Source organism: Paralichthys olivaceus, chromosome 23 (genome assembly GCF_024713975.1).
Source record: "Paralichthys olivaceus isolate ysfri-2021 chromosome 23, ASM2471397v2, whole genome shotgun sequence".
Lineage (NCBI taxonomy): Eukaryota > Metazoa > Chordata > Actinopteri > Pleuronectiformes > Paralichthyidae > Paralichthys > Paralichthys olivaceus.
Window position 1 is genome coordinate 9340268 of NC_091115.1, and position 15180 is coordinate 9355447.

The 15180-nt window shown below is 43.3% G+C and overlaps 1 protein-coding gene across 1 annotated transcript in view; it reads right to left on the reverse strand.

Annotated features, from left to right (window-relative positions):
• The window catches only part of pdzrn4 (PDZ domain containing ring finger 4), a 34286-nt gene extending 19831 nt beyond the window's left edge, over positions 1-14455 (reverse strand). Inside the window, exon 1 of the mRNA XM_020092046.2 lies at positions 13661-14455. Within this exon, the coding sequence (XP_019947605.2) occupies positions 13661-13729 (69 nt within the window). The 5' untranslated portion in view covers positions 13730-14455. The remainder of the gene's footprint in view (positions 1-13660) is intronic.
• Positions 14456-15180: the final 725 nt, after the last annotated feature.

Below are 15180 nucleotides of genomic sequence, written 5' to 3' on the forward strand. Positions count from 1 at the left end.
ACAGACATGGGCGCCTGAACTACACGCAAAAACAACCAATTAGTTCTGCATGAGGAAAACCACATGACATCATGAAATGTGTATTAAAAAGCTGCTGTCGAGACTGACGTTAAGTAGCCCGCTCAGGTCAATCCCTTCCACATCACGCTATATCTGTCTGCAGTAGATTACACTGTGTTGCCTTTAGGAATGGCCACTCACAGTTTTTAGCTGTTAGATCTTCACTTCAGAGACGCGCTTAAATTTAGTGTGCTTCAAATGATCTTGCAACGCTGACAGAGGCCAGTGCTTCCCACATGTCCCTGCTCAATAATGCCTGCTCAGAGCGACAGGCTGGTGGACTGTCCTTCAACTGGTCATATCCTGCAGTCGAGCCCCTCATCATGAAGTGTCTGCAAAGCTGAAGTGTCCTTCAAAAAGATCGACTCTCCTGCTCTGCAGCTGATCTCATGCTGGTGCCTCCCCGTGGACGACTGAAACAAAGACTATCTCCTGCCTTCCAGAAACCTGCAGAAGATCGGAATATGCAAATATTTGGGTGTGTCTGTACCAACTCAAAAACTATCATGTGCCATTGAGGACTCAAGTGCATTCTGGTGTATCAACGTAAGTATTGAGCTCCATTTTCAGTGACATCTTTAAAACATAAAATCTCATTCAATGGCTCATTTAACCCCCCCTCACAGAAAATTCAACCCAAACACTGCTGGACCCGAGTTTTCCTCTTCTTTCTGTGTTAAATTAAGATGGACATCATTGCTGAAAACGTGCCACAGGACTAAATGTTTCTAGTTCATCTTTTGTGGCAGCACATTGCCTGAAACGACTCATCCTTTTCTCGGTCCTCTCTGTGGAACATATTCTTTGTCTCTTGTCTTTTCACATTCCGCCCGTCACTGTCACATTTCATTTCAATTCAGCGGGTTGAAAAATAAAACAGTAAGCGCTTTAAAAACAGACACAATGTCACTTTTTGTTTCAACCTGTCTGTTTTGTTGTACGTGTGCATGTGTGTCTCATGGGGTTTTCTCCCCTCTCGCACTCACATGTCTATCTTCCCTCCAACCTGGCATTATAACACCACCACCTGCAGTCGGAAACACGGCACGCAGACATCAGAGACCGTTGACTTGTGACTGTCATTCCAAGCAGCCATTTCTGATGTAAGTGGGGGGAAATCAAAAAGGTTATCATCTGTCAGTGCTCGCATTAAGAACCGTCTCATTTCCTGCTCTTTGTAGCACTTCTACACACAAGGCGGGCTTCTTTTCAATTAAGCTTCATGAATACAGATACTTCCTGGCGGTGAAGCCTTAGAATGATACTTGATTTGTCTTGTATTCTGGTTTTCGGAATCACTATATGAGCATTTTCTTATTCATAACACATCAGGGCATGTGCTCAACGCTTTCAAGGGAAGAACAACCTCCTACTGTTTTAGCAACGAGATAATCAAAACTCAAATTAAAAACACTCTTCCTGGGCTAACAACCCAGCATGGCAAGTCAAGAGGTATGTTTCACACCACCTAGCTCAATCCATAATCATATTCACCATTGACTAGCCTGGCACTTTGCCTCATTTTCTCATAAAATGACTAATGCCTCCTTCGCGATGAGCTCATACATCATTGGCGCGGGCTAATATGTCTGTGTTTAACTAATAGCTCCTGTGTCCTCAAGCAGCCGTGGACGGTGCGGGTTATGACAAACTGCATCAACAAGACATTCATTACCTTCAACATCCAAGGCAACCGAATCACAATTACCCCAATCCACACTCTTTACCTCCCTCATGCACCACATTGGCAATGCATGAATTAGCTTTGTTTTGTCACGTAGGGGGATTGGCGGCGATGGGAATTAGTTCAGTTGTTTTTTTAAGATGAGAGCAAATGGGTGGTGCTCCGACACTGGGTGACTGCAAAACTTCTTTCCTGTCACTTTAATTTCCATCTTTACATATGAACGTGTTTGCGTGTCTAGAAATGAACAAAAGCTTGTACAGTTTTACATGTTGCCTATATTTGTGTGTGTGTCCATGCAGATCGTAATCTTGACTGACTAATGTACTTGCCTGTGCTGTAGCAGGACTCTAATGTTGCACTGTGTCCTCCCCACAGTCATTAGATCGCCATTAATCTCTCATCTGCCATTAAAAACAACAGCCACTGAGCCGAGCTGAACAATAGAGCGGCCCTTCCTCCAGCCCCTCGACACCTAGTAGCAATGCGTTTGAATTAGGCTCTCGGGGGTCACCGATTACGCCCGCATAATTCATTCAGACGGCCGAGTTCACAAAGAGGTTACTCCTCGATGTGGGAAAGACGAACAACAAACATTCTCCACCCGAGCGTGTCAGACTGGTGATATTCATAATTTCTTACATTCAACAAATCCTATCAAAAGACAAAAACCAACAATGGATGCACATTATTTATACTTAATATCTTTGTATAATGTAAATATCGCCACAGTTTTACAAAAAGTATTAAAACATATAAAGGAGCTACACCGTTGCACTAGGGGACATGTTCCAACACCCCCGTGTATGTGGGCAATGTCAATCCCCCATGCACCATCCAACTGCTGGTCATATTCACCAAATGTGTATTAATACGAAGCTAAAATAGTTCCCCAACAAAAGCATTACTTTCTCTAGTTGGAGTGATGTTCGCTCTTAACTTTTAAATATTTGTGACTGATGTTCAAAGATTTTCTTGTCCAGTAAGATTGGAGCTAAGTGCACTGACAGAGAAAGTACAAGCAACAGACTTTAATTTTCAAATAGGTCATTCTTTAAAAAGCAAATTTTGAGAAAACAGATTAATCAGCGAGGGCAGAGTGAACCTCCGCTAAGGCTAATGCTCTATCTCGCCCGTCATATTCTCATAAGCCCTCCCAGAGTTTCATAATGAACCAAAAAATGTTTGACGCGTCTCACATATCAAAAGACATTACTAAAAAACAAAACCTCCTTGGTGGAGGTAATTAGACTGTTGGTGGCAGAAAACTTACTTTTTTTCAACCAACATGGTCCTGAAACCATATTTATAGTATCAAAAAAACAGGACAAATGACCTCCTAATTTCCTGCAGGCAGTGTTTCATTGGAAGCATTGGTTTGATTTATGGTTATTAATTTTAGAGGTTGATCTGGCAGCAGCGAAAGTTATATTTAATTCATATTTTGATTTATAAACAAGTGTTGTTGATTAAATACATCAGTAGAAAATTAGCATTACCTCTCTCTGCTTGGAGCACTTTGTATGCTCATACGGGCGGAAAAGAAAAAACATGACCAAGTTCATCTTCTTTCTTTAAACTAGGGCAGAAAATTGACTGGACGCTGGAACCAAACATCATTAAGGAATAAGTTATTCTGCAGCAGTTTCACCATATACCAAGTGTTCATCTTAAAATGAAAAGTTGTGCATTCAGAAATGAGGCGTCCCCAGTGGACGCAATCTTGCTCGGAATCGTTGAAGGCAAAAAGGAATGAAATGCAGGGGCATAATTAGCAAAACATGCTAAAGCCTGGAAAGTGAAAACATTTTGCTGGGGGAGCAGGAAAATAAAAGATTCATGTGCTGCTTTCTGCATAAAATTAAGTCTTGAATGTGAACTTTTACTTTTTTTCCCTCCTCTTCCCTGCTCTTCTCCACCAAACCTTTGCTTTCTTCATTTTAAAGTGATATATGTTTATGTTCACTGGAAGCACCTCTCCCATTAGCATTATTCATAACGTGGAGCTTTGTCAGTCTGCCCTTTGGTGGAGATGAAAAACGAATTCACACTCCGCTAAGTGTAACCGGGAGAGAGAGGAGCCATGAAAAAGACTTTAATCTCAATACATGGTTGGTTATTTCAGTGAGAGACACTGTACTGCAATTTAGTCCTCATTCCAATTTCGAGTCAGACTGTAGTCACTCTCTCAGGCAGCCGGGGTCAAGTCCACAGAGTGGCTGGATAATCATGTCCACCATCGCCATGTCACAGATTTGACTGCAGATTCTCAGAATGGTTTCTCAGGCCTAATTTACGTGAGTGTCAATGTAAGGACCTGTTGTGGGACTGTAAAGTATGTTTGTGTCCCAGAAGCAATATAAGTAGTGTAACATCAAATCTTTTCAGGGGGAAGTTGAGATTAATGGCTGGTGTCAGGAAAGTGTTTCATGTGGACACTGAGACCACAGTTTGTACCCTGCTAAGGAAACAGCCGTTGGCAAGAAAACCAGGGGTTAGTTTTGCAATAAGGACGAGAGGTCCAAAAAGTGCCAGACACATGGAAAGTTTGAACATCTGCAATTCTGCGCCAATGAGAAAATGCTTTCAGCTAAAGGAAGTGATTTAGTTGAAATGTGCCATGAAAATGATTTTTTTTTTTTACATGATCTTTGCCGTTCACACGCAGCTGGATATTGTCTGGGACAGATGAGTTCACAACAACAGGAAAATGTCTGAAACATTCAGAAGAGAGGTGGCATCTGGGTAGAGCATGAGGGAGACATGACATGACGTCTTAATTCCACTTTGAAAATGATTTCGTTTACACCACATTGACACTGGTGTCAGTCCTGACTCTTAATTCCAAATGTCTGAAGCGACCGGCTCGGACATTTGCATTCTCACATACAGCTCCAAAAATTTTGGGGAAATATCCACACTTCAGTGCATGTCTGAAATCTATTAAAGTAAGTGGGCCTTAGGCTTTATTCAAACCATGATCTCGCTCTGCTTAAGTAGATTTTTTGAGTCAATGTCTCCAAACTGTCGCCGCACATGTGAAAACATTCTCACAAGTCTTTTTTTGGAATGCTTAATTATTATGATTTTACAAGCAATCTTTGATAACTGTGTCAGATTGGAAGAGGCTCAAATTGATTTCTCTTCTTTTTAATATTTGGAAGGCAATGAGATTTATTACACATGCAGCATGCTCTGTGTTTCTCATTCCAGGCAATTGGGTAGGAAAATTCAGGCGTTTGCTCATTCTGGTTTTTTAATATCTAATTATGTGTGCATGATTTCTGCTTGAACATTTCTACTTATAAAGTGAGCATTTATCTGTATTGTAAAGAAAATGGTCTCAGCACCCAAAGGCTTTTGGAATATGAGAGGATGAGCAGAAAATAAAGGCATGTTAAAAAAAGAAAAGGTGAAATTAGTCACTAATCAGATATTCTGATTGTTTGGAGAAAAACTGTTGTATTGCTGTGCACCAGCTGTCTGTGTTTTCTGTATTAACAGTGACCATTCATTCATTCCACTAACAACACTCCAATACATTTCCTCAAGACTAACAACAAAGACCTGTCCACTCCGGCCACTCTCAGTCCTGAGGGCATTTCCCATATCAACACCCTGCTTATGGTTTCACCCCCCCACCGCTAAATGTAATCACCCCCCCACCTCTACTATGCAGATGGTTTAGTGTCATTCTATCTGTAACTGGACTCGACACCAGGCTCTCAGTGAGCCTAATGACTCTTAACCCAAGTTGGTTAAGTGGGAATTCAACACTGCCTTGCCGCTGTAACGTAATCTCTCTTCAGACCACCTGGACCCAGGATCCGCACCCTCTGGGCTCAGAGTGAACTTGGCAGTGGTGCAACAAAAGGATTTTTTTTTTAAACATTCAGCCTTTAATTGCATTGAAACATATGCTGTATGAGGGGTTGTACAGGACTGACAACATGCTGTTGGACAGGTGGAAATACAAACACTGATCTTTAATCCTTCTGACGTTTTAAGTTTTAAGGGGGAGGTGTCAGAAAAGTACTGAGATAAACAGGTTAGTTTTACCCAACTGATGATATGTTGCCGAGGCCCAACAGTCCCCTTATGAAACCATATTTGAATTCCCTAGATCCGGAATTTTTATTTTGGTTTTGCACCAAATTGCATCCTCAGTCCCCTGTTTTTTTTCATCAAGATTCGTGATTTACCAATCTTGCAATCTTAAAGAAAATACAAAGAAAATTCCTGGATCCGCCCGCTGAGCCGCCAAATTTAAATGGATTCTTTCTTTCCCCGATCCTACCACAAGATTTCATTCAAATCAGTAGTTTTTGTGTCATCCTGCTAATATACACACACAAAAACAAATGCAGAAGAAAACAAAACCTTCTGAGTGGAGGTGAGAAATAACCCGTCACCCTGAAATGATTATATATGATTGAGAAAGTCTTGGCAGCATGAAAAAGCAGAGGGGAGCTTTTCTTTTTATAGCCCAAATGACATTTGGGAATTGCACCTTCGCTGCCAAAGAACCCATCCGAAGATATAACAGAGAGAAATGTTGCCCTAATGTGAAGGTTTTCATGTGACAGAAGCTGTGTTATAGCACTTTCACTGGAATGTTTTTTTGTGCTTTTTAGTTGCACCATGTTGCATCAAATGCCTGCAACATGCTCCAGATGGTTCGCCCTAACATCTGTCTTACCTGACAAAACACAGCCTGCAGCGCGTGGCCATAAGGTGTATTATTAGGTTATTCTGCTGCACAATTGGCTTCAAACCATATAACAGTCATAGACTGGCAGCAGCGCACACTTGACACCAGACAAAATGTGTATCTCTCTTTGCCACACATAAATGACAGACTGCTTCTTTCTGCGTCTTCCACCGCTATATTTCTCTTTCCAGGGCACCTTCCAAATCTGTGGCACCTCTGCAGGAATACGGGTTGTGCCAAAATGTATTAATGATCTGGATATACAGACAGTGACAAGCAGGCAGCAAGACGGACAGGGGCAGTGGAACGGAACAGACTTGAGACAATGTCTGGCAACTGCAGGGATGGGAGGAGGAGGAGGAGGGCGAGACTTTGTGTTTTGGAGATCGGTAAATTGGGGGATTTAAAAAGACACAGGAATCTTTTTTTCTCGTTACAGTTCTCTCTTTCTTACCTTTCCATTTCACCTCATCCAAATCCCTTCCCCCTTTTTCTGTGTCCTGTTTCCTATCATCTTGGCCAGGCCACTTGGCTGATCAGTGAGTATGGTAATCAGCTCGATGCTGATAACAACTGATAAGTCCTCTAAGAGCTTGAATGACATTTTTACACAAGTCGTAAAAAAGGAAAAACATGCTGTAAAAGTGATGAATGGATGGACCCTGCGTGTTTTCCCCCTTCTGTGTGTTACACGAATGCACACAGTGTGTGTAAATATGCATATCTACCTCTTAACACTGCCGTGGAGTTTAGTGTTTGCATCCTTTTCTGTGTTTGGAGGGGGCGAGACAGGAGGTTGGGGTGAGGAGTGTCACTCTACCCACAGAAAGGGCTTTCATCCTGGGCTTATCAGAGCCAAAGCAGGGGGGGATTGTTGGCTGGTGGAGCGAAACAGCGACTTTGTAACCCCCCTGACACTGGACCTGTCGTCCCCTGACATTGTGATTTGATTCCCTCCCTCACACACGCATACAAACACACACACATAGTGGTGTGTGTGCATGTTTCCTTACAGCTGAGTAGACAGATACACAAAGAAAGACACACACAGTGAGACACATATGTCACATTGACTTTCTTATCATCTGTAACTCTCCGTGCCACTCTCACCTTCAAATACACACATGCAGAGGAACACACAAGCAACAACTATATCGCAATTTTAACATTTCGCCCCGACACAACAACACTACGATACTGTTAACCCGGCATTAACCTGACGCTGAATAATCACCCATTTCCTGTTTATGCTTATTTTTGGTGGTTGACCAGACGACATGCAGCAATGAGGCCATATGCACCTCTAAATCATGAGGCATTATCACCATGCTGTGCTCCAACGTGCGACCATAACCATGATGGAAGACACCAGATGATGTGTGTTCAACAGCAGAGTTCATCTCCATAATGCTCCATTAACACTTTTAGGGGGAAACATCATGGACAAAGTTTATTACTCAGCATCTCTAAGCACCAGGACCTTTTGCACACTTTGATAAATAAAAAGAGCTGTAGTTTTCATATTTTGTATGTTTTAAATGTAATAAACAGTCATTCAGATCTGCATATAGCTTGTGTGTGTGTGCTTCGTGTGTCGACCTTTTCCAGCATAAACACTGGCACCTTGTCAGGACCAGCAGACGTCATAGAGAACAAAGCCTGGTCCTAATGAGGAGAAACATCATTCTGAGGTCCTGGTGAAGGTTACAGGTAAGATGTGAATCGTGGTTATTCAAATCAATGAAGGTCAGTTGACATAACTATAAGGTTTTTGGTTAGGCTGTCCACAGTGTATGTAGAGTTAGGCAAAAGTGTGCATGTGTGTGTGTGAGGGAGAAAGAGAGAGAGACTTGTCAAGTGGAATAACACTCACAGGTGAAAAGGTCAAACTCACTGACCCACACACACGGGAGGAGAACAACCTGCTGAAAAATGCGAGAAAAAATGGAAAAGGTCACCTCATTCAATAGTTTCTGCAAAGCTCAAAATCCCATCACAGAGACGGATGAAAAGAAAAAAGTGAGCTCAGCGTTGTACTTCTCTGATAAACCTGCCAATCCCGGTGACATCCCCTCCCTTCATCCCCTGCTGGTCATCTGGAGCACAATTTACAGCCCTAATACCTAATTCACAGGAGATGTGGAAGCGAAAGATTGTATTCATCATCATAATCCGCATCTGAAACCTGCAACTTGTGTTTCATGATCACTCATGGATCACGAAGATTTGCTGTTGCTGCATGATAACTCCAGGCAGGTGATTTCCACTTCAGTTTTTCACTCATCCCCGACCTAAGGCAGATTTAGTCGATAGCCCCAACGTATTTCACCTCCCTATCTGGATGAAGTCATGGTCCGGACTGAAGGAGGAACATATGGAGGTGACGGCTGTGTGGGTCTGACTGCAGCTTCCCCCCTCCTGCTCTGTGTGGCACTCTCAGGACACCATAGGTGGTGGCGGGGAGAGGAAGAGGTCTGTCTCGCCCCTTCCATGCTGTCTAACAGGCTGGACATGTGGCACAGCATCTGTCTCCGGAGGGCAAGGCCACACCAAGGACTGGCCTTGTAAGCCACCATACACACATAGACTGTATATAAAGATGACGACGAGGACGATGCATCTCCACTTTCTCCAACTATCCAGAATTGAAGCCAAAATATAAATACCCCATCATACTCCGCATTTGGAGCCAGAGTCTGCGCAGCAATGATCGAGGGATGTAGCTGCGTTAGTGAGGTCCTGTCAATGCACGTGTGTGAGCAATCATAGGTCAGCTGTCAAACATTTTTTTTCACCATTTTTAAAGCATCAAATTATCAAAAGCAATTTACTGTTAAAAAAATGATGTAAATTTCAACATACATCAGCTTTTTGGTGTGGCCCATGACCCATCCACTAACATGGAGGAGGCTGACTGTATGACCTGTGCCACAGCCAGCCGTCGATCAAGGGACTTTGGTTTTCATGTCATCAACATTTCTACCTGTATATAGTCTATGTTCTAGACTCAGAGTAGCAGTTACTGCAAACATTGTTCTGCTAGCTTGAGCTATATAGCCCCCTTTTAGTTGAAGAACTAGTATATACATATAGATATTTAAATTATTCTTACAACATCCATAGAGAACACACACTTTTAGTACCAAGCAGGGGAAGACAAAACACAAGGTAGTATGTGGTGGGACAATTTAACATGGCCACAAGCAAAATGTGAAACGGCACGATTGCTATATTGTGGATGAAGCCCTGCGGTCACACACATAAGGCGAGTGTTCAGAGATACGCACAAAAAGAAAATCACAAATGGTCTGACGAGACTCGTAAATCTCCCAGCGGCCGGCAGGCAGCTGGGGTCAGGCAGCCAGCAGCAGTCCTGTCAGAACAGCAGCAGCTGTGTGAGCAGAGATAGCCACTGTGATGTAGGAGACACCGCGGCAGGTCCGCAGGCTGAGAGCTGGAATTGGCCTTTGCTACTTTTTTCAAAATGTAAGATGAAGAACAGGTCTGTGTATTGGGCGGGGGTGATCATTACCATGTAACTTCATAATAGCTGCAATCCATTTTCTAGAAATATCATTGTTTCATCCACAAACAACATTTCACATGTTCAAAAAAGAAGAATCACCTCAAAGGCCTGGTCACAGTAGAAATTAATCTGGCCATGTAGTGACTGCCCACAGGGTTAGCTGGTGAAGTACTGTGGCTGCCAACATGCTACTCACAGTAACTCCCCATCAGTCCCCCCCGGCATTTTGCTCTCAGGATTCTACATTATTTCATCCAATAACTAGTTTTATTGGAGATGGACTGTCAGGTAGCTATCACGTGCTCTCTGATCCGAAGTCTCAGACAGTGATGTCAACATGGCTACTGGTATACGGCGCAGATTTAGAGCTCAACAAAATCAAAACCTCATGTGAAAACTTTGTAAAGCTTAGCTTTGCCTCACAAGCATTTCCACAAATGGGAATTAATTGATTTTGTTGTGGTCGGGACTGTTGTCTCACAGCATGAAGGTTTCCAGTTGGAATCCCGATTAGGTGAATCTAAGAACGAATGTTTGTTTGTCCCTTTTCAGGGTGTACTCTGCCTCTTGCCCAATGTCAGGTGGGATTGGCTCCAGCCCCCTTCGACCCCTTAGAAGGATAAGCTGAATCGATAAGGGATGGAGTGGATGGATGAATGGATGATTTTTGCGTGAATGTTTCCCTTTTGAATGTTGGAATTATCAGGCCATACGAAACAAGCTAGAGCTCTTTAGATTTGGACTGTAAAGTATATGTCAACTTATTTGAAGCATCAACATTTGAACCTCATGTAAAGATGTCAATGCTGTGTTAATTTAATCAAGTTTCTCTTTGACCAGAAAGTCTTGAAAGAAATGCATCAAAGCATCAAACCCTTCTCAAATGTTCAGAGTTGATCAACCGAGACAAGGGAGTGAACGACACAGAAGTAAAAATGCAGCACCAGAGCATCAAGGGATGTCAAAGCTCTTGTAAAGCCTCAGTCCATAACCCTTAAGGAGCTACCCTGCCCTGTTTTAACTATGCTACAGTATCAGCATCCTTTGGTTTCCCACTGGTATAATGAGCAGGTGGTTTCTCATTTTGTAGAAAAGAACAAAAACACATTTAAATTCAGTCATGTTGTGTGTGAAAAAGTGAAACGAGAGATGGGGAGAAACAGATTGCTGAGACTCAGAAAGACAGAGGGAGAGCGAGACTAATGAAGGTTACAGAGGGAGGGAGAGAGAGTATGTGAAAAAAGGGAAAGGAGGAGAAATGAGTCTGGGACGATGAAAGAGGGGGGGTGAGAGACGGAGAGATTTTTCTGAGGAGTCTCTCTGGATTTGCCGAATCCCCTCAGCCTCTGAGTTTCAGGACAAAGTCATAGTGACACACTTACTGGCTGGTGAGCTCACTTTCTTTCTCTCGCTCGCTCTCTTCCTCTGTCTTTTTCTCACACCGGTAATGAGAACTGTCGGTGTCTGCTGACTGCCCCCCACACACAAAGCAGAGCATTTAACAGTAAGCGGGTGTGCTCGCTCGCACACGCAGCTCTCCTGGATGGCTGCCACGGTGCCAGGACACCTACAGTGGGATGTGGAAATAGGAAGAAACCACAAGGGTCTCCTTTTTTTTTTTTAACTTCCAGCCAATCTTCATGTTAGCACCATACGTGAGGAAACGTTACATCTGCTGTTGTGTCATGCCTAATAAAACCTGGCTGTGATATATAACTACACGTATTATACTCCTGCCTTTGTTTTGGCCAGTGTGTTCATTCATCCACCTCAACAACAACAAAAGGAACCATGAGCTCCTCTCCTCTCCCGGGGTTTTCATTTAATTGACATGGCTAATTTTCTTGCACTCCACTCGGGCACACAACACAGACATCCACTGCATTATTAGAGCATAATGAGCCTACACTGTGGATAACGCTCATAAAAGCAGCATCTTGCCGGCACGGATGGTGAGAGTATGTTTCTTACATTGTAGAGAGCCCAACAAGGAAACAAGCAGTTGCTGTCCCCAGGATTATTTCTATTATTATCGATTCAAACTACTGACAGTGGCCAAATCCCACAGTATAGTCTTTCTGCAGGTTGTTGAAGATGAATTTAAGACTTAATAGTCAAGTGTGATATCACTGTCCAAAGTACTTAAACTTCCTCATAACTGAAGATAAGGTGAAGTAGCCAAGTAGAGAGAAACCCTTGAAATGCAACGTTATCTTTCAAACTTCAGTCAGAGACGTTATCCGCAGTGATAAATTCTGACCAGGGTGTTTGTGGGCTCAGTTATCAGTTCCACATTGGTCTTTTTTGTAGTTTTATTATCGCTTGCTAATATCTTCAATCGTTGAGAAAGAACAAAAAGACAAAGAGACATTACAAACTATGCATCAGGGGCAGATTCAGGGGTGGTTGTATTGGCCCCCAGCTGAAATCTGATTGACCCCTGAAGTTCCCCTGTCCTGTCACTATCCAGTATATTCCTGATATGATAGTATATCCTACAAATTAAAAGGGAGTATTCAGCAGTACTGCTCAGGCTCATTATGCTGTATCCAGTTACCCTGCTGTCTGTAACCGTGTAAGATACTAAATGATGAATGAGTCCTCGCTCACTGCTGCTGCTGCTCGCTCAGCGTTCCCTCTGTACTGTACTCAACGGCACCGAGGACCCCGAGCACATGTTCCTCTACAATCAGTTCCACAACACGACCATATGCTGCTGCTGTAAAAACAATGTCTCATACACTTTACATCGCCTCCTTCATCTCTCTTGACTCAAACTGAAAATTCACGTAAACAGCATTAATCTGTTAAAATGCCGCAAACTGTTTTCGCACATAATTTTTGTCTGTTTCCAAAATAATGGTGTGTTTTCTTGCATTCAATTCACACTTGCTTCCTATCTAATCAACACATTCCAGCCAAGCCCAGTGCAAGATGAGGTTATACATTTACAGGGTTTTACTGCTCATAATGACAGTATAAGTGTTTGTGGAGGTAATATAGCAGTTTTCAATCAAAGGCATGTATCTGTAAATATTCAATATTTAATTTCAACCCATTTATTTGGGGAATTAAAGCAAACAAAGGTCAATAAATTGAAATTGGGGCGAGTGCAAATCTATAAAAGAATCAAAATTAGGATTTCAGCAATGTGAAAACGCTCATATCAGGCCAAGGAAAAGTAAAAAAACAAGTCCACTTCTGACAAACACCAGAGAGGGAGAAAAACAGCAGAACACATTTGCCGTTTGTTCTTTGAGCTGTTTTCGCTCCGAGACAGTGGCAGGCAGAGGAGACGTGATGAATCCCCCTTGGAGCCAGCGCGGGAAGAACAGCTGAACTTGTTCTCGCATCTCCTGCAAGGAGAAATAACTAGCTCCACTCACTTTGATGGAGAGGGAGTACACACACACACACACAGACAGACACACACACACACACACACACTCACTCACTACTGGGGAGTCGCTCATTTGTGCACATTTCCTATGCATCTCCTGTGTTTTCCTCCTCTCAACCTTGTCTGCTTTCTTTAGACTCTGCTTCCTCGCTCATCGTAGAGAAATCCACTTGTTTCCAGACAACACATCACTCCTGTCACTATCATCCTCATCGCCTCTACTGTCATTCATACATGCTCCTCATCATCTACACCAAACCTCCTTCTCGTCTCACTTACCTGTGCAATCTCGTACAGCAGTTTGTAGTGTTCCTCCCGTTTCTGCAAGGTGCACAAATTGCAGCCCATTCTAGTTGTCAGGGAAACGGTGCTGAGTGCCCGATGGAGTGTGTGTGTGTATTTTTGCTGCCTGCTTTGTGTATGTGCGTGTGAGCTCCCCTTGGGGCAAAAACACACTCCTCTTCCTCGGCTCCCCCACACCTCTTTCTCATCCGTGTATCCTCAGAGATCCCCTCAGTCGCTCCAGGCACCGCACACATGTGTTGAGTAGAGGTTGTGGGTGTAGTTCCTTCAATGTGTGTGTGTGTGTGTGTTGGTGGGGAATATATCAGTGGTAAGATGAGTAAAAACACCTGGCTTCTCCGTCCCTTACATGCCTACATACAACTCTTCCCACTATCTCCTTCTGTCCTCCACCACCTCCTCTCTCAGTGTGAGTAAACACTGGCTGCACACACACTTTTGGCTCGGGAAGACACACCTCCTCCTGTGGTAGCCTGTCCACACACGCCTGCTTCCATTCGGGCTCATGAATAGACAGCATCCTCATTGGCTGTTTAAAAGAGAAGGGGCTCGGAGGGGAGGGAGGAGACTGGTCTTATCTTGAGCGGATTCACTATCTGAACATCAGTGTGGTTGCGTGCAGGCACAGTGACGGACATGCATGTGTGTGTGTGTGTTATACAGATGTGTGGCTACATTTGAATTTAAATGCATCAGGGGTGCATCTGTTTTTTTCTTTCCCAAATCTCTACAGTTCAAAGCAAAGAAAAAATCAATATGGAAAAACTCTAACTGGATTTAAAATGCCATCCGCACAGTTAATCAAGTTACTGAAAGGGCTATTTGTCAGCACACACGTTTGACAACTGGATTTGTCATGGAAATCAATCTCATTTGGATTCACTCTGATAGCCTTTTGCTCCGCACAATGGACGGAGGAGTGGTGTTTAGCGGCTTCGCCATAGATTTACAGTCGGAGAGCGATAGTCACCAAACAGATGCTTCCCTCCTTCATGCCGGCAGTGAGACAAGGGCACCGGACCGGGCTGACACACAGGAAGTTACACAGACAAGTATTGATTGGCTTCAAATTAGCTTCCAGCCCAACTGGCCCCTCTCTATGGGGGAGAGGGACGTAGGGGGGAGTGATGAGAAATGTGGAGAGAAGTGGATGGAAGACCTGAGATGCTGCTCAGATGAATTGAAAATGATGCTTATCCTTCCACAGCAGAGACATAATGTTGCACAGGGTAGTTTTGGTTTAGGTGACATACAGTGTCAATACAGCATGATGTTCATTGCGTAAATTATTGTCAGGTTTAAAATAAACGCTAAAGCATGGTATACATTGAGGCATGTGGAGCCTGTGATTGGGCGAAGATCGCAGGTCTTGGTCAGGCTCAATAGAAACAAACATTTATAAAACAACTTTTATATTGTCCTGGGGGGAGTTCAGGCCAAGGGACAAGGACAGACTTCAGCGTCTTTGCAAAGTCACTCAATGCAGAACAATGTAT